The 19968-nt window shown below is 37.8% G+C and overlaps 1 protein-coding gene and 1 pseudogene across 2 annotated transcripts in view; one reads left to right on the top strand and one right to left on the bottom strand.

Moving 5' to 3' along the window:
- The window catches only part of tbck.L (TBC1 domain containing kinase L homeolog), a 156674-nt gene extending 140792 nt beyond the window's left edge, over positions 1-15882 (bottom strand). Inside the window, 3 exon segments of the mRNA NM_001093662.1 lie at positions 676-748; positions 11723-11941; positions 15691-15882. Coding sequence (NP_001087131.1) covers positions 676-748; positions 11723-11915 — 266 coding nt within the window. The 5' untranslated portion in view covers positions 11916-11941; positions 15691-15882.
- Positions 15883-19310: 3428 nt separating this feature from the next.
- aimp1.L overlaps positions 19311-19968 on the top strand; it is a 36599-nt pseudogene continuing 35941 nt past the window's right edge. Inside the window, exon 1 of the transcript XR_001934769.2 lies at positions 19311-19361. The product of XR_001934769.2 is annotated as an aminoacyl tRNA synthetase complex-interacting multifunctional protein 1 L homeolog (transcript). The remainder of the gene's footprint in view (positions 19362-19968) is intronic.

Raw genomic sequence — 19968 nt, 5'->3', positions numbered from 1 at the left:
GCATTCCCAGAAAAACACCTGCTACCTACTGTAAAATTTGGTGGAGGTTCCATCATGTTGTGGGGCTGTGTGGCTAGTTCAGGGACTGGGGCTAGTCAGTCACAAAGTTGAAGTTACGCAGGGATTGGATATTCCAACAAGACAATGACCCTACACACACTTCAAAATCTACAAAGGCATTTATGGAGAGGGAGAAGTACAATATTTTGCAATGGCTGTCACAGTCCCCCGACTGTGACAAGCAACCAAAAACTTTAAAAAGAATTTGGCATTTGATTTAACCCTAGGCATAATGCTGCTTGGATATAAAACGACTCATTGATAATGAAGAAATCTTTATTCCTAGTCATTTGTGTTCAGCTACTGTAAGGCCATGTGCTTGTACATTGCATACTTACTTCCTAATATTCCTTCTTTAATTGCCATTTAAGTATATATCAGTTTTTTGCCATACGATGCACTATGTCTTAACTATACATATACACAGTATATACTGCATACAGAGCAGAGGTCTGCTACCTTCCAACTAAGACTCCTTTTGCCACATAGGAATTGGCATCTTAGCTGGAGGGTACACAGAATATTATAGACAACTAGAAACTGCTTATGTACATGACATCATCCACAAGAGAAACATAATATGTGGTACAATGCTGACACCTTTGTATACAGTACCTCACAGGTGTTCCTTCCCGTAGCAAGTCTTCGAGACTTTTTGGATAGTGTTCTGCTACCACCACCAGCCTTTCTAAAAAGCAGAATAGAAAAAAAAATCAGGTACGTTACATACCGTGAAACCCATTATTAGATGTTTTCTTTATATTTTTATGTTATTGTGTTAGTATTGGCCCAATGGCAGTCAAATGCTGGGGACTTTGTCGTTATCTTGACTGCAGCACTAGGTTCTCAAGCTGGTACATAAAGCTTTTTATACAATGTAGTTGATATCCATCTAACTGTATGATTAAAATGGATATCAATTAATTATTTTGTATGCTAATTCTCTGGTGCAATCACTGGGTCAAAAAAGAACGCCAGACCAACTGTTCGCCTTATGTGTGTTATCATTAGTCTAGGAGAAACCATGCAAACATTTCTTGAACTTTCCACTAACAAGACTGTTCCACCCACAGGTTGCTCTATCAAATAAGTGCAGTTGGCCATGTGTGCCCAGACTGCACCAAGCCCCAGCAGACAATCCACTGGATGAACAGTTAGATATTTGACCCTGTGGTCATTATGTAGTCAGTTTTATTGAAAAGAATTGAACATTAAGAATATAGCTTTCAGAACTAGTGTATTTTTCAATATTATAGAGTTTCCAGAATTGAATACCTAGGGGCAGATTTGTCAAAATGTGAGTTCAGATTTTAATTAATAAAAACTCACCCATGTTCTATTCACTCCTATGGGATTTTGCTTTGCTAGTGGCACGGATAAATATTTGCTGCAGGATTTATTATTAAACTGTGATCCTTACCTTTGCAGAGAGGAACACAGCTGTGCTTCAACAAGCGGATTTAAATGTGGCAATGTTATCGACTTTATTGCAAATCAATTGGTGAAAACTCCCCATTTGATAAAAAATGCCATAGGAAAGAATAGAACATGGGTGAGTTTTATATATTAAAATCTGAACTCACATTTTGATAAATCTGCCCCCTAGTGATTGAATTAAACACGCACATTTAGGGTTGTTCGTGAAAAAGGCAGAGCTAATTTTCTAATACAAGTGCAACATTTTACCAGTGTTGTTACTTATAGCCATCAGTGCAATATTTGCTTTGATTTTACCGCTAGAAATCGAATTAAAACCTATTGCTGCTTGGTTGCTATGAACAACTGCTCTGCTGCAATTTAGCATCGATGTTAGCCAATCAGCCCCATAAAAGTGTTACAAATCTATATAAAATAGCTGGCATTTGAAAGCTTGGTGAAACAAATTCCACCCTGTTGCCAAGAAGTATTGTACTTTGTTCATCCCAACGATCCACTTAGAACTACGATATAAATGCCTCCATGTTCCAGATTCAGTACAAAGGATAGTGAACATAGTTCTACCACTCAATCAAACATATACACATTGCTGCCAGGGGTTTAATGGTTTTAAATGTTTTTAAATTTACCTTAGTACACAGGCAGTGTAAGGAGGGGCCTTGACATAGCATGTGAGTTTATATATTCACAATGCTGTAGCGTGGGTTAGGACAAGTGCTCACAATTTCTCTGTTTTCTCTGCGGATGCCACCTGCTACATGCCACCATGGATAAAGTTTCCACTGAAGTATTAAAAATGATTGCTACAGTACAAGTCACAAGCTATCAAAGTCTGCACCTTTGCCTGTTTTATTTAACTTTTAAGACTCATTCCTACATTGCAGGGACTCCCCTGTGCAAGTGCAGCCTCCCTGAACACACTATTGAGGTTGTGCCACCGTAAAGACTTTTAGAACACAAATGTACCAAATGCAGGTCTACTTGGTGATCAGAATTGTTTTATAGATGGTGCATTCATTTTCATTTCCCCTTCCCTGATTACGTGAAAACTTCTGTAATCGTGGCCCATGTCAAACTGTTTTCATGTGACTTATCCATTTGGAGGTCTACATATCACCTTTCCCTCTATTGTCTTTTTACGACCCTCTGTTCCAAGTCCCTAGATCAACCCACTCATTTTTAATAACCCCCATCTTATATATAATATTATAACACAAAGGCAATATATCCATGTTTCACAATCTGTAAAACAATGAAAGTAAGGCAAACACTTAAATGGAATTCATGACTCTATGTAAAGAAGCTAAGTGTCAATAAAAATACTTGAAAAAAAATGTGAATGAAAGACACAAAACAAGAAGGTGATACAGTAAGTACTAATATTTTTCAGGAGCCAAGTTCACTTTTCCATTGAAAGACCCACTTATCATACAGAGATTGCTGGGATTTGGCAAAATAGGGCCCAATTAACTTTTTATGAGTCCAACTGCACAGGATCTGGATCCCAGAGAGAAGGAATTTGCAAATGCACTATGCATTGTTTAATTCTTTAAAATGACTTTGCTAGGTAATAGCTCAGACACATAACAATTTAAAAGGTCCCTCTTGCCCGAGAAAATATTAAGAATTTCTCACCATATATTTTTTTATATTTGTGCAATAAAAGTTTGTTTTATATGCAAAAGGTTTGTATGTGTTACTTCTGACAGGATATCAGTTGCGTGAAACTAACCAGATGCCCTAGAGATGGCTTTTTTGTGGGGTCAATTATACAATCATGCATGATTTTCAGCGATACAAGCAAAGGTTTCCAAACCTGCAAGCAAATTTGGATAGAAGATAATGCATAGTGCAATTGGTCTTTTTTACTTATTTAATGAGTAAATCATTTTCTATGCATTTCTGGCATTTTGCTGGTTTTACAATACAATAATCCATACTTTTTGGCATACATTCATTTATTTAAAAAAAGTGCATAAACACTATATGAACTGCAAAAAGAAGAATAAAAATCCATCAAGAAAACATTAAACTACGTGACAGATGGGTTGTACAGTTTCCTCTGCCACTTGTTCTGGGCACTTTCTAATGAAAACTGTTTTTTTATTTTTTTTTAAAGCGGAATGCACAGAATTTTTGTCACAACTTACCATAATATTATATTTGCTCTCATAACCCATTAAAATTATGGGTTATTCATCAAAAGTGATATACTGTATGTTAATAGAAGATGAACAGAGAAGAAAATGAGGAAAAACTTGATTGAAAAAAAAAAAAAAATTAAAAGTACCCTTCGGTTGAAATGCATTTACTGACCATTGAAAATGCATGGTGGCATCTATGGGGGGCATTTCCTGTACTTGGGGAGGCCCAATTATTTATAAAGGTTGATTTTTAGTGGTACTAGAGTGTTTTGAAACCGCAATTAAAATCTGTCTAAAATGACGAATGCCATGAAAGATCTGAATATAAAAAGAAGAAATGGAAAACAAATGCAAAAAAAAATACAAATATCTCTCTAACTTCTAAAAATTTGAGTTTTTTAGATCAGTATTTATACTTAATAAATCTCAAATTTTTTTGAGTTTTAAAAACTTGAATTTTTAGAGAAAAATTATGATTTGTGAGAACAAAAAAAAAGGAAATCCCAATGTTAATCAATAGGCCCCATAGACTGTGTAAGGCTTTAGACAACCAGTGTGGTTCTCTGGGCGGCCATGGAAGGTGCAGGGAAAACAAAATAAAATGGAAACATTCTTCTTAATATACTATAAACATGCCATGAATAATCCAACACTCATATGATTACATTTATTGATTTTATAGATGTATACAATTCTAGGGTTAACACTCTTTCACACAAATTCAAACCAGAGTTCACACAACATAAACCTACAGCATGCAGCTAATATCTTATTACCATAACCTGTGAGGTAGAGCCAGATTCCATGACTATGTCGTTCTGCTGGTTTACATTCAGCTCACATTCACATAGGATATGGCAATAAATAGTGAATCAAACATAACTGCAAGAAGCCAGTTTGGTTTGGCAAGTGGCAGTGTTGCCTTTTGGCTCGGATCACTAGACAGGGAGGCTGATGTCACAGGATATCTGAGCTTTTTATTAAAATAGATGAAGTTGAAAAAAATTTAAAAAAACAAAAGAACACCCCTAGTGCTAAAATAATGTTTGTATTCCAGGACCCACTGACATGTTGTTAATAATCAGTACTGATATTAAATTGTTATATCAAGTTCTCGTGAATCCCAAGCATACAACTGTTAGCCAAGATGCAAAGGTTCATGGTTCAAAGCAGGGACACTGAACTTAAAACCCTGCCATTAAACTACAACCTCCAGTCCTCAGCTGTTAGAGGCTATAGTTAAATCATAGCTGAAGAGCCATATTTGGCTTAATTGAATCTTTAAGAACAGTAATTAAGTCCATCTTGTCTAGTTCTGTCTGGTCCCTAATTGTGGCATTAGATGTAAATCTGCCCCTTTCTGTTCCTGATTGCTGGACCATAATGCCACTATCTGTGACTCAGCCTTCCTGAGTTAAACTTCTCCTGAGTGCTGTGTTCCAAAATTCATGAAAATGCAAATGAGAATGCAAATGCTAGTTCTCATCCTGTATCTTCTGAACTCCTGGTTTTGACTTCACCTTTCTAGAACTGCATGCCCTGACTGCTGGGTTGTTACATGGACTCAGTAGCTGCTTGCTGCTTGGTCCGCCCTCTGCTCTATTACATGGACTTATTTTTTCTCTGACTCCTGCCCTGACCTCTGGCCTGTTAAATTAAATTTCAGCCTGCCACCCTCACAACTGTCTACTGTTTTATCTCATGTTCATTTATGCTCCTGATTGTTAATATTTTCTCAATGTTACCTATCCCTTAAAGGGATACATACTGTCATGGGAAATGAATCAGTTAATAGTGCTGCTCCAGCAGAATTCTGCACTGAAATCCATTTCTCAAAAGAGCAAACCGAATTTTTAATTTTCAATTTTGAAACCTGACATGGGGCTAGACATATTGTCAATTTCCCAGCTGCCCCAAGTCATGTGACTTGTGCTCTGATAAACTTCAATCACTCTTTACTGCTGTACTGCAAGTTGGAGTGATATCATCCCCCTCCCTTCCCCCCCCCAGCAGCCTAACAACAGAACAATGGGAAGGTAACCAGATAGCAGCTACCTAACACAAGATAACAGCTGCCTGGTAGATCTAAGAACAACACTCAATAGTAAAAACCCATGTCCCACTGAGACACATTCAGTTACATTGAGAAGGAAAAACAGCATCCTGCCAAAAAGCATTTCTCTCCTAAAGTGCAGGCACAAGTCACATGACCAGGGGCAGCTGGGAAATTGACATGTCTAGCCCCATGTCAGATTTCAAAATTGAATATAAAAAAATCTGTTTGCTCTTTTGAGAAATGCTTTTCAGTGCAGAATTCTGCTGGCGCAGCAATATTAACTGATTAATTTGGAAAAAAAAACTATTTCCCATGACAGTATCCCTTTAAGTTACTTTCTCCAGGTCCACAGAAGTGTACCCCGACACATCAATTCAATTAAAAAAATGATTTAAAGCAACACAAATGTGTCAGCCTTGCTCCTGTTATGATTAAAATATTTAAAACGAAAGGCCCTCTAAAAAGAACAGAATATGAATTAGGATGAATAATGGAATGTGCCTGCTGCTCTCCCTATGACATAGTTCTCATCTTTATGAAATAAGAGGTGTTCTGTAATGTTTTCTTTTTTAGTCATCATGTCAGAATTCTAAATGTAAACGTAAGGAGGCAATTACTGGGAACCGTACATACTGTACATCTGCAATAAACCGTATTTATGGTAGGGATATGGAAACACTTATCTGTCCTTATTATTACTTTTAAACAGTTCATAATTTTAAGCTCTTGAAAGGATGAGTGAAGAGTGCATTCAAGAAGAATACAAGTGTTCTTTAGATGATTTTGTCAAGATGTAAAAATCTCTCCAACACATTATCTACTCCTAAACAAACACCAATAGCAACAAAACAATCCACATCTCAACCGGATGATCTATCCACCTAAAAATGTATATTCTCAGTTACTTTAAAAATATCATGGTATTTGCATTATTTTTAATTAAAGGTTTTTAGAGATGTTTTATATACCTGCTTTACTATTGTTTTATAAATCTTGTAAACTGTACACCGCAGAACAGTTCTAGAATAATGGATAAGATTATGGAACAGTTTATATTGTGTCCTGCTGATTATGTACACATAGGTATTAAAAACATATTACAAATCACATATTCTTATAATACACAAAAGCCTTGAATATCTTGTAAATTATATCCTTATAAACGGTGACTAGTGATGTCATCAGTTATAAACGGTGAGTAGTGATGTAATTTCTGTCACATGACTCACTGAAACTTGTGTATTATAATAAATAAAGTACCCCCTGTTGCAAAATATGAGGATATTATATTTTTATATGGTCATGAAACTCCTCTGTAACTTATAATATCCTTAAAATTTACAAGAGGGGGTACTTTATTCACTATATTCTAACATGATTTCTTCTGTGCAGTTTTCTACTACGGTAACTACAGAGGATCCCAATTTATTCTACATACATTAAGGGGCAGATTTATCAAGGGTCGAATTTCGAAGTGTAAAATACTTCGAAATTCGACCATCAAATTAATAATTCGAATATCGAAGTCAAAGTATTTTTCCCCGAATTTGGTCATCGAACGATCAAAGTAAAATCGTTATGATCGAACGACTAAATCATTCGAAATAAAAGATTTGAAAGATTTTAGTATACAATCGAACGATTTTACTTCGATGTGTGATGACTTAGAAAAATGCTGTAGAAGGTCCCCATAGGCTAACATAGCACTTCGCAGGTTTAATTTGGCGAAGTATTGAAGTCAAAGTTTTTTTTAAAGAGACAGTACTTAGATTATCGAATATTCGAACTATTTAACTTCAAATCGAATTCGAAGTAAATTCGAAATTATAGTATCCTATTCGGTGGTCGAAGTATCCAAAAAATTACTTTGAATTTCTAATTTTTTTACTTTGAAAACTCCCTCGAATTCCCTTCGACCCTTGATAAATCTGCCCCTAATTATTGTTAAGTCGTATTTATTTAGTGACAACATATTCTACAAGCTTTAACAGAGCTTTTTACCCCTTTGGAGTCTACAATCAGAGGTCCCTATAATTAATAAGTTAACATATTTCTTAATTTTTTTTCCCTAAATGTGGTCAGGGGATAAAATTGCAAAAAACAACAAATATTTGCAAGATTTAAAGGAAAAGTAAACCCTGTTTTTTTTCTTCACCGAACTTTTTCACAGTTCCTCCATGATCTGCACTATAAGACTGGGTTGTTTGATATGCGCTCAGAAGTGTGACTTATGTAAGTGCAATAAGTTTAAAAACCTTTTAAAAAATAAAGACAACTTACAATATGGGCACTGTCCAGGCATTTTAACGTCTTTACAGAAAAAGGAATACCCTGGAGTTGATATTGATATGCTGTTTTGAAATCAGGAATCTTGTAAATTGACAATCCCACCAGAGAGTGTAGAAGCCACATGCTGATTTTTACTGATTGAAGAAAACACCATTGCATCTTATTTTTATTAATCTTACCTTTTGAAGCAAGTACTAAAAGCACTTTGTTTGACTTAATTATAATTTTATTTTGGAGATAGCACCTTGTAGAAATCACTATAGCACTTTAAAACACACACAAAATATCTGTGCATAGACTTTCTATGGTTCAAGACACACACAGATTAGTGTTGTAACACTTTGGTGACTGCACTGACTATTAACAATATTTAGTTTTTAAATATGTAGAACAATCAAAAAAAACCAGGGTAACTGCAAGTCGCTCCCATATCTGCAAAATTTCCTATTCAAAGACATGATTTTAGAAAAGGTGGTGGGCTCTGTTCCTCAACCCTTGTCCTTATTGACCTGAAGCTAATTAAAGAATGAAGTAGAGGAGTCTGATGTTTTAGAGTTCACTTCCACTTCCACCGCTGCCTCCCTGGGACCCCACTGGGTCCCATACTTGTATTACACATGTATGGACGACATTGGTAAATATTACGGATGCACCAAATCCACTATTTTGGGATTCACTCGAATCCCGAATTCTTCGTGAAAGATTTGGCTGAATACCGAACAGAATGAGAACCCTAATTTACATATGCAAATCACTGTTAGGAAGAGTGACAGAGCATGAACACTTTTTAACTTCCTTGTTTGTGTGACAAAGTCCCATGATTTTAAGGATTCAGTTCGGCCAGGCACTTGAATTTGGCCTAATCGAATCCTGCTGGAAAAGGCAGAATCCCAAACTGAATTCTGGTTTTGATGCATTCCTAATAAATATTAATGGAGACGTTGTTGAGAAGTGAACCATACGCTTATGATATTCTGTATGTATTAAAAAATATAATACATATGGAAGATATTTCATATACAACACTTTTGACAGAAATTACTTCTCAATGTTCTATACCTTACATCTACCAATACCTCTGCTTACATTTTGTCTAAATCTTTCAAAAAAATTTGGGACTACTTTAAATTTTTTTTATAACTTTACTTAAAAAAAACAAGTTTTTTTTACTGTGAGTAGGAATAGGCAGACTTTGTTTCTTGAATAAAACATAGTGTTATTAATTGCACACATCTAACCCAGCTTGTATTAAATAAAACAACCATGCTAACTTTAGGAGCCAACAGGGAAAGCAGCTTTATTGACATAGATTCCATTGCAAGGATAAGTATATGTCCATTATGCAGGGGTATTTATGTGCACTGGGAATCTCTTTCAAAAAACTCAACAAAACTAACTCTATTTAATAAGCTGATCAGATGATGATGATCCTACCCAGGGGGTCAGTCCTACACATAACCCAGGGAAGAAAAGAACAGTAAGTGCCCTTCCAAAGGCAGGAAATGCAGCAAAATATGCTGTTAATCCTTCTACCTATAGTTCACAACTCTCATAAGTGAAATATCTGTGGCCAACCATTGGCAATATTTCAGATGGGCAACAGCCCACTAACTTCATAAGTCATTTACTAACCAGTAAAATGCTCTAATAATAAATAATAGTAATATTCTAGCAGCATGAGACTGGTGATTATACTATTCTCTGCTGGTCAACCTGCCTGCTAATACCTATGCAACTAAATGCATTCTCCACCACAAATCTCTACTGTGGCCTTCTACTGAGAAAAGCGCAGGGTTTGGCCAACAGTTCCGATAATAAGTAGTTTACCTTTAAAGAAGAGATATTGTGTAAAAAAAAAAAAAAACAAGAATGTGCCAGTGCATTATACCCTTTTAAATATAGAAGCTTCAAAAAGTAGTTTTGGGGGCTGATTTATTTAAATTGTTTTGCAAAATTCCATCGGTCCCACCATCTGTTGTTCCACTTCCTGCTGCCTCCTTTCCCAGGCTGTTCAGGGTAGCTGGCAGCACTCAACTCAGGCTGACCTGATAGGACATGGAAACCTAACTTTTGCCTGTGTAAATGCATGGCTGTGATTGGTTATCCCTCTCCTACTGTGTTTCTGGCAGAGACAGTTAGGCCACATCCACCGCTCCTATTTTAAACACAGAAAGGATCCTTAGCAGATCTATCGGGATCTCCAATAAAGGGGCCATTTTAAAAGATATTATTCATTTTGGATGAAAGTAAAACTAACACTTTATATTATGCATTATTGCCTTCAAGATTGAAGAGGTTTTTAAGTTATGCTATATGTCTCCTTTAGTTGATACTAATAGTAATTCAGTAAGGTGGGAGAATAACCAAAACTTTCTAACAGAATCTGTAGCTTTAATAGTTTTTTTTTGTTGTTTTTCTGTTCAAAGACAACAGCTATATATAAATCTATCCTTACTTGCAATGCATAAACAATTATTGACTGTGTTGCACATTGTATTACTAGCTGATGTAATCCAAATTTTGCAGTCCTAGCCAAGTCTGCTCCTATAAGCACACACTATGTTACAGAGAAAATTTAGCTTGAACTAGAGCTGAACCAGAAGGAAAAATCAATTCACGTCAAGATATTTCTGATTTTAAACTAAGGTAATCTGTGGTGAGGTTTCCAATCCAGAACAACTATGGAAATGAAAATAGTATGTAAGCAAAACAATATTCAGTTGAGCTCATAATAAAAACTATTGTCAGTGTATATTAAATAAATGCACAGTGTTCTCAACGTGATGATGGCTTGTGCATCTGGAAAGTCCATCACACAGCAGTTTCACAAGAACAGATTTTTAGTTACCGGTACCTGTTAATAAAGTGCCCTGTTTCTCCAAGGTAATGAATAACAACATGCAGTATAAAAGCTGTACATGAGCTATACATGAGTTAGCAAGCCAAAACACTGGCCATCACTCATGAAAAAAAACATAATTACTGGCCACGCCAAAATTCTACTTCCCAACTATAATTTTTACACGGAGCATTGTCTAGCTCAACATTCTATATTTCTCTTAGTTGCAGGCCTACAAAGCTTGCTGCTTTGGTAAAAAATACATGTTTTAAAGTAATAAATTACTTATTAAAGGGGTAGTTCACTTTTAATTTAATTTTTAGTTGGTTATAGAGCGATCAATCACAAGCAACTTTTCAATTGGTCTTCATTTTTTTTTATTGTATTTGAATTATTTGTCACCTTCTTCTAATTTCAAATGGGAGTCACTGACCCCATCTAAAAAACAAATGCCCTGTACGGCAAAGAATGTATGGTTATGGATACTTTTTATTACTCATCTTTCTATTCAGACCCTCTCCTTTTCATATTCCAGTCTCAAATCAATACATGGTTGCTTGGGTAATTTGGATTGCTGAATTTGCAAACTGGAGAATAAAAAGCGAAATAACTCGAAAACCACAAATAAAAAATGAAAATTAATTGCAAATTGTCTCTAAATAACACTCTCTATATCATACTAAAAGTTAAATCAAAAGTGAACACCCTATTTAAACATATAGACATCTATCCACAGGCAGATAGTCTTAAACAGACCGTACACATGTTGTCACCAAATTCTGGCCTATAAACTGTTCTGGTCAAAATATGTCTTGCATTAATTACTGCAAGGATGATGGCATTAGTGCAAGCAATACAAATAAAGGCTAATACATATAAATGCAAGTTGCAGCTTACCATGTTTTCCACGAGAGATGTCAACATACTGGCAAAGTCTGGGATGCACAATGGTTTTCAGAATTTGAAATCGGCCCAAGATCTTTATCGAGTTTGGTGTGAGGGGAAGGCCATTGCTTCCACAAACGTCATGTGGGAGAGCAGATGCAAAAAATGTGAAGGCTCCAAGCTCTGCATCTTTTAAAGGTGGCATTGTCCAAACCATTCTGGGATATTGTGCTGTGTAAAAAGTGTGAAAATTAATTATTACTATTATTTTGAAAGAACATGCAGTTAAGACATGTGCCAGTACATGTAGCATTGTTACAAAATTTTAATTATTTAAGAATTCTTATACTGCTGCAAATCATAAGTGGTTCAATGAGCTGTGCATATAAGCAATAGTTCTCCTCCTGGGTGTTGTTTAACCAACAGAGAATACTTTAAGGCAGTGCTGACCATCTTCTTGGTACCAAGGGCTGAAATTTTTCTGGCCTACATGGTGGAGGTACAATAATGGAACCCAGTGTTAGCCACTCCCTGTTTTGAAACCACACCCACATTACCACAAGACCATGTTCACATGCTCACTGCAGGGATATCACTTATCACTCATATGTGAAAAATATAAAGTCATATTAAGACATACCATTAAATCCACATGCCTCCTCCACCCCTGTCAGTAACGTAACTATGGGGTAGCGGGCCTGGGTGCAGATTGTGCAGTCGGGCCTGCCCATCCCCCTCCGGAAGCGGCTTTTTCAGAGTTTTTTTTGCTCGCGCAAACTGCCGGCGGGCTCGCAGGGGGTGTGGGCCATGGCACAATTGCACCCACTGCGCCCCAAGTAGTTCCGCCACTGTCTCCTATGGACAACACAGCTCCCCCAGCACATGATTTAACACCATAGGGGCCCCTAACAATAATTTTCACATGATAAACCCCCAGAACAAATACCATGCTTATGTTCCACAGGCATAGTATGGCAAACACACAAGCAGAGTATGACACACACAGGCAGCAAAGGGAAGGCACACATATGGGAGCATAGGGGAAGCAGAGTATGGCATGCTCCAGGAGCATAGGGCAGGCAGAGCATTGCACACAAGGGGAGCATAGGGCAGGCAGAATATGGCACACACAGGCTACATAGGGAAGGCAGAACAGAGCAGGAGACAGGGAAACCTATCAGGACTACATACAGTGACACAGTGCTGGTGCCCCTCCAAAAGTGTTAACAGGTGAACAATGTGGGCAGTTCAGTCTGGGTCTCATGTGCGAACAATACAGGGGATTACAGCCTGAATTTGAGGTTTAAACAATGCAGGGGCCAGTCAATCTCTGTAGTGATACCTTTTAAATCTTACACATGGTAAGTAGACACAGCAGGTAGACGTTAATGTGGGGGGGCACACAAGGGGGGTCGCAGGCCGGGCCGCCAATTGAACAGCCCTGCTTTAAGTGGTTGTTCACCTTTAAATTGATTTTAGTATGAGGTAAAGAATGATATTCTGAAACAATTTGCAATTGGGTTTTTAATTTTTAAAATTTTCGTTTGCAACCATGCACTGATTTGAATACGAGAGAGGCCTGAATAGAAAGATGAGTAAAAAAAGGAGTAAGACGTAGGGATGCACCGAATCCACTATTTGGGCCAAATCCTGAATCCTTGGTGAAAGATTCGGCCGAATACCGAACTGAATCCAAATTTGCATATACAAATTAGGGTCAGGAAAGGAAAAAGTGGAAAAAAATTCTTCTTTTGTGATGAAGTGTCACATGACTTCCCTACCCGCCCCTAATTTTCATATGCAAATTAGGATTCGGATTCAGTTCGGCTTGGCCCAAAGATTCGGCTGATTCCTGCTGAAAAAGGCAGAATCCTGAACCGAATCGTAGATTTGTGCATCTCTAGTGAGAACTATAATCGTGCAGCCTTACAGAGCATTTGTTATTTAGATGGGGTCAGTGACCCCCATTTGAAGGCTGGAACAAGGCAGAATAAAAAGGCAAATAACTCAAAAACTATAAAAAATAAAGAATGAAGACCAATTACTAAGAATTAGCCATTCTATAATGTACTAAAAGTAAACATAAAGGTGAACCACAGCAGAATTCTGTCACTTATAACATTCTGCACACTCTTGCAAACCCACACAATCATTTCATAACACACGTGCTTCCATTTACATTTTATCTGCATACTACAAATCAAGAACATTGAAAAAAACAAAGCATACAGGCATATAATGCAGGTATGGGATCTATTATTCAGAATGCAAGGGACCTAAGATTTTCTGATTAAGAGGCCTTTCTGTAATTTGCATCATCATACCTGGAGTTTACTAAAACACATACATTAAATACATTTTTTGCCACCAATATGGATGTATGCAGTATACATCTAGTACAAGGTACTTTCATTATTAGAGAGTAAATGGAAATAATTTTTTAAAAAAACAAGAAATATTTTATTAAACTAGATTCTATGGGGAATGGCCTCCCGATAATTTGGAGCTTTCTCTTCCAGATAAGAGGCTCCACGTCTGGACTGACAAAGCAGTTATGTATACTTTGTCATGTATTGGAAACAGACACTCTGAGACCATGTTTGAAAAATTATTCTATGTCTGCTTAAATAGTTCGTTCCAAGTCAAAACTTAAGCTAGGAATGTATATATACATTTTTCTGCGCAATCCACACAATCTGTGTGTGCTGGTGTCATTACTGGATTGTGTGCACATCTAAATGTTATTATTTTACTTTTGTAGGCATCTGTACACTCTATTTTGCTCAGTGGGGGCAAAGGGCTCACAATAGCGCCATATGCCACTGAAATATATTTTTTAACAATCTGCATTTTATTTGGCTGTGAAAAGCTGAATTTAAACCTTGCATCCTGCGTCCTTATATAGCAGCTGCCAAAATCTTGGTATTTTTCAAGTAAACTTTATAACAAAAGCACTGTTTTGGTTTTTTGGTCTTCAGAATTGCATTTTTGCTGGTACTGGGGAGATTCAGTTTACTTTCCCAGTTTCAATGTTTGTATGTGTAAAACTCAGGGAAATCAATTGTTTAATAAATTTAATAGGCCCAAGAACAAAATCATTCTGGGCACTCCAAAGCTCTAAGGAGTTTTCTATGTAAATTTTCACAGGCAACATTTACAAGCAATATTTCTTTGTCACTTGATAAGATCCAGCACTTGATATTCATACACTATGAATGAAGGGCAATTTTGAAGGTTCTGTCGTTCTTCCACATATTACAAAATGCTAGGTAGATAAAAAAGTTCAAATTTACCTTGTCTGCTATTACCCGTTTCAGATTAAAAAAAATAATTAAATGCCATGTGAATGGATTTAAGTTCAATGTTAAATCCAAGATACTGCATTAAGACACTATAGAAAATGGCATTGTTGCAAATTTATGGACAGTAGATCTAGCGATGGTCATAGAAAAAATTTATTACATCAAAATGCAAAAATACAGTACATGGGATCCATTATCCAGAAACCAGTTTTCCAGAAATCCAAAAATCCCATATATTCTATTATTTTTTTTTCTTTTTAGATAGATATAAAAGAGTACCCTGTACTTGGTCCAAATTAAGATATAATTAATCCCTATTGGAAGCAAAACCAGCCTATTGGGTTTATTTAATGTTTACATTATTTTCTAGTAGGCTTAAGGTATGAAGATCCAAATTACGGAAAAATTCATTATCCGGAATACCCCAGCTCCAAAGCATTCTGGACAACAGGTCCTTTATAACTTTTACACCTACAAGACCACTAGCTGTTATTTATTTTTGCATTAGGAAATGAATGGTTAATTGATTGCAATGCACATTGGTATACAAACCAGCATCAGTGCTTCATTCATACACTTACTTGCACATGGGTGCCCACATTAAATGATCTATTTGGGTATTTGGGCTGTGCTTAGTGTCTGCCTTACCTGCATATTCCATTTTATTATGACACTTACTGAAAGGTTAATCAGGAAGATGAATGATCCCTTGCAGTTCTACTTCCAGCAAATTCCCCTAACGTGTTTGTCTCTGTAAAGAGACTGACAACAAGCACACGTACCAGCACAGCTTGCAGGGGAAATACATGGAGCTGTAGTTTTACAATATCCTCTACGTTACATGGAACTTCCACCCCAGCCAGAATTTGCCTACGGTAGATAATAGAATGGAGAGGCTTTGAGGAGGAGCTAGTGTCGCAGTCATGTGACAAGACATGGGCGGGAGATTGTGATGTCACCTAGAGGCGTGTCCATATGACGTCCAAGGGGAAGCCGTTGCAGTAGCCTGTTCAGAGCAGGGAGGGGGAGATTTAAATGTAGAATCGAGTTACAATACAAGAAATGTGCAGTGAGGTAGCACTGAGTTTGCAACCATGCAGACATTTAGAAGTTACAATAGTTCCAGTAGAAAGTTCTCCTACTGTGCCTGGGCTATGATGTGAACTACAACTCCCAGTCCCATCACTCCCTTGAGTTAGCGGTTAGAGCTTAGCTAGAAGAAAAGGACAGGTAGCATTGTGATTGGGCAGCATGCCTGTGGCTCAGGTTTCTCTCTGCATCAGCAAATGGGGGGGGGCACACAGCACTTTTAATCTGCTCTGCCATTCTGCAGCCCTGGTCTCTAGTAGCACTATTTCCCCATCACACAAAAGTCATAGTACAGCAGAGCACATCATAACATTACTGAAATGATTGGCTGCACTCTTCCCCCCCCTTTAGCTATCTGTATAACAGAGCATTCTGTCCTACTCATACCTCCCAACATTTTGGAAGTAAAAAGAGGGACAAAAATTTTTTTCCCGCATGTAGCGCAGCAATTTTTGACCACACCCCTTTCTGTGGCCACACCCCCTAATTACCATGTTTGTTTTACAAAATTTGGCAGGTTATGAAAGTTTGAAAATATTTCTCCTTATCTAAACTGTGTTTTTGTGTCTCAAAATTGTTATAAAGTATCTTATTTGCACCTGTGGCTGTTCTGGGCTCTCTGCTAAAAGCCAATTAAGTGAGAAACTTTGTATCTTTATAACAAAGCAGTGGCGGAACTACCGGGGGAGCAGGGGGTGCGAGCGGGCCAGGGCCCGCACCCCCTCAGGGCCCCCCAGCAAGTCCGTTCACCGCTGAAAATGCGGCCAAATGCGGCCGTACGAAGGAGCGGGGCCCGGCTGCGCGTCACGCACCAGGGCCCGCCCCCCTCTAGGATCGCTTCTGTTACAAAGCATTCTGTCCCAGTAGCTGCACAGATCCTGTCTGATCACCACTGTAAGCCACAGTCCTGCCTTGCTTTTTGGTAACGCACATTATATCCTTGTGACTATACCATAGCCATGTAAGGGGTGAGTTTCTCTAGTGGGTGACTAGTGATACTGACATATGTCACATGATGCAATTTTAAGTATTTGCTTTTGGTGAATTCTTTCCCATATAGATATACTTAAATGGTTCCCCTAGTTACATTTTATGGTTTACAAACTTGGAATCACCTGTACAACTAGTTATCATCTACAAGCTTAGTCTGGAAATACAGATTGTATTTGACTGTTGACTTTGCCCCCCCCCATAAGATTTTCTGCGGACGCCCATGTGTGCAGGGAAGGGTAATAGTGTTGGAATTTGGGAGGTGCGTTCTGTAGGAACATTAGGGTTTCCATGTTTCTGTAAGGACAATACATAGCTTTCTATAATTTACATTTATATGTCTTTCCTATTAAAACGTCGGCAACAAGGACTAGTGATACCATCCTTTAGGAAGGCAGCATGGCTGAAGGAGTACAGTGATATGCAGTACAGTACAACTGGGGCAATGTTCCCTCTAAGCTTTGCTCTCATACGCATGTACAAAAATTTTGAAGCCAGAGGATAGTTTAATAATATGCACCAGACTGCAGGGGGAACAGTGTATAGTGCAGTGTGATCTTTTCAAGACTGCTGGACGCGAGTAGTGTAAAATGTACAGGGCTGCTGGGGGAGCACACAGTGATGTCACCAGAACTACTAGCATTCAGAATGATGTTTGTATTGTAACAAGCAGCTGGATAATAAAACATAACACCCTTTATGGATAGGGTTGCAGTTGGCTGCTTGATGGTCAAAGACACAAGAAAATAGCTAGTTCATGCAATAGACAGCTAGAATATAGTAAGTTTGCGTAAGCTGCCTTAGGGCTAAAACCACAATGATCTACTACATTTAGTCAGTTCAAATTAGAATGAAATAGAAGATTACAAATTCATATGAATGCAAACGTGTTAATATGTATGCGTGGCTATAACTATAATGCCATTTTCTATACTGCAGCTGCTCCAGGGCTCATTGGCAGACTACTATAGCTGGCTCTGTTCATTTTGGAGCATCTTCCAATAGTTATGGGGGGAAAAATGATTCCAGCAGCCGAAATATTGAAAAGCATATTACTCCAAGGATTTCTCTGTTTTCTGGTAAAGTTTCCCTGATCTGTGCATTCATAGGTATGCAAAGTGAAAACTCTCATGGAGGGGTTTAGCGAGCCACGCAGCAGTTCTGTTGACAAAGTAAAATCCCACAGTGAATCTCATCTTATTTTATGCCACAGATTTATCTCAAAGGAAAACATTACCCACAAAATGAATATTTAAGCAACAGATACTGTAGTTTATTTCGTTAGAGAATCTTACCCGAATGGAATATATATTTAAGTAAATGTTGCCCTTTTACATCTCTTACCTTGAACCACCATTTTGTGATGGCCTGTGTGCTGCTTTAGAGATTACCTGACCAGAAATACTACAATTCTAACTGTAACAGGAAGAAGTGTGGAAGCAAAAGACATAACTGTCTTTTAATTGGCTCATTTCTCCTAATGTGTATGGTTTGTTTGTGTGCACAGTGAATCCTAGGATCCCATAGGGAGGCCCTTATTTTTTTAAAATGGCAATTTTCTGTTTACGATTACCCAATGGCACATACTAATAAAAAAGGATATTATTATGAAAATTGTTTATTTAAATGAAGCAGGGTTTTACATATGAGCTGTTTTATGCAATGTCTTTTTATAGAGACCTACATTGTTTGGAGGGTATAGTTTTCCTTTAAATAGTGATTGGACTCTACTGTCAGCCCTGAGTACAGGCAGCCTACAGGACTTTCTTCTGAAAGTCTTTTTCTAAGAGAGAAATGCTATACAAGTATGCCTACAGTCTTCTGTACAGAAAGCAGTTCAGCAAAAACATCCCAAACATTTTTTTGTAGCCTCTGCAGGAAGGCACCTCATAATTGGTAGAGTTACTATACAATTGTGGATAGCAGTTAATGCTGAAATGAGCATAGCTCACATGTACAGCCTCCTACGATTTAAGTCTGTAAAAAAAGAACCAGAAAACCCAAGCAAACTATATTTGATATAATATACAGCAGTCATATGAGAGCTCTGAAAGCAGCCCTTCTCTCATTGTCTGTTACTGTGTACAAGTACTCCTGCACTGGCAGCTACAGTCAAATCTCCCGCCCCCTTTCCTGACAGGACAGCAACATCAGCGATAGGATAGGACCTAGACAGTCACATGCTATGAGACCACACCCTCCAAACCCAGTTACGTGATCTGTGACGTCAATCTTAAGCGACCTTCCCTGCCAAGTAGCCTCTGGGAGAGGTAGGCATGATTTCACGTAAAGAGCAGCTTGCAGATGTGTATTACTATATGTGTGTGTGCTGAAAGGGCTGCATGTGCAATAACACTACAGTGGGTGATGGCTGTCAGTACTGGCACACTGATGTTATGTGGGAAGGGGAGGTATCAGTCTGCGGTACACAGTGAAGTGTATTGCTGCGGAACTATTGTCTTGTGGGATTCCCTTCCACCTCGCATTCCCTTTTCGGAGGCAACGGGAAAATGCAGTGTGAGATATATTTACTGAAACCCTGTCAGTTATATCAAGTAGGACTGGTAATGACGTGGCAAGAATCTCTGGGCATAAAAGAGCAACCCTGGAACTTAGTCTTAAATTATTTTAGGAAAATAAGTAGAATTTCATTTTGGACAATGATATTGTAAATATAAAACAGCGCACCCATGTGGTCTTGTCACTGCATTCCATTTACAGCCCTGTTCATGTCACAATAAGCTTCCCCCATCAGTCCTGTCCATGTGGTCCTTCCATAAGCCCTGTGCATGTCACACTGCCCTTCCCCAGCAGCCCTGTGCATGTCATACTGCACTTTCTCTTAGTATCCCTGCTGTGTATATCACACTGCAATCC

Source organism: Xenopus laevis, chromosome 1L (genome assembly GCF_017654675.1).
Source record: "Xenopus laevis strain J_2021 chromosome 1L, Xenopus_laevis_v10.1, whole genome shotgun sequence".
NCBI classification, from domain to species: domain Eukaryota; kingdom Metazoa; phylum Chordata; class Amphibia; order Anura; family Pipidae; genus Xenopus; species Xenopus laevis.
This window is presented reverse-complemented; position numbering and strand designations above follow the sequence as displayed.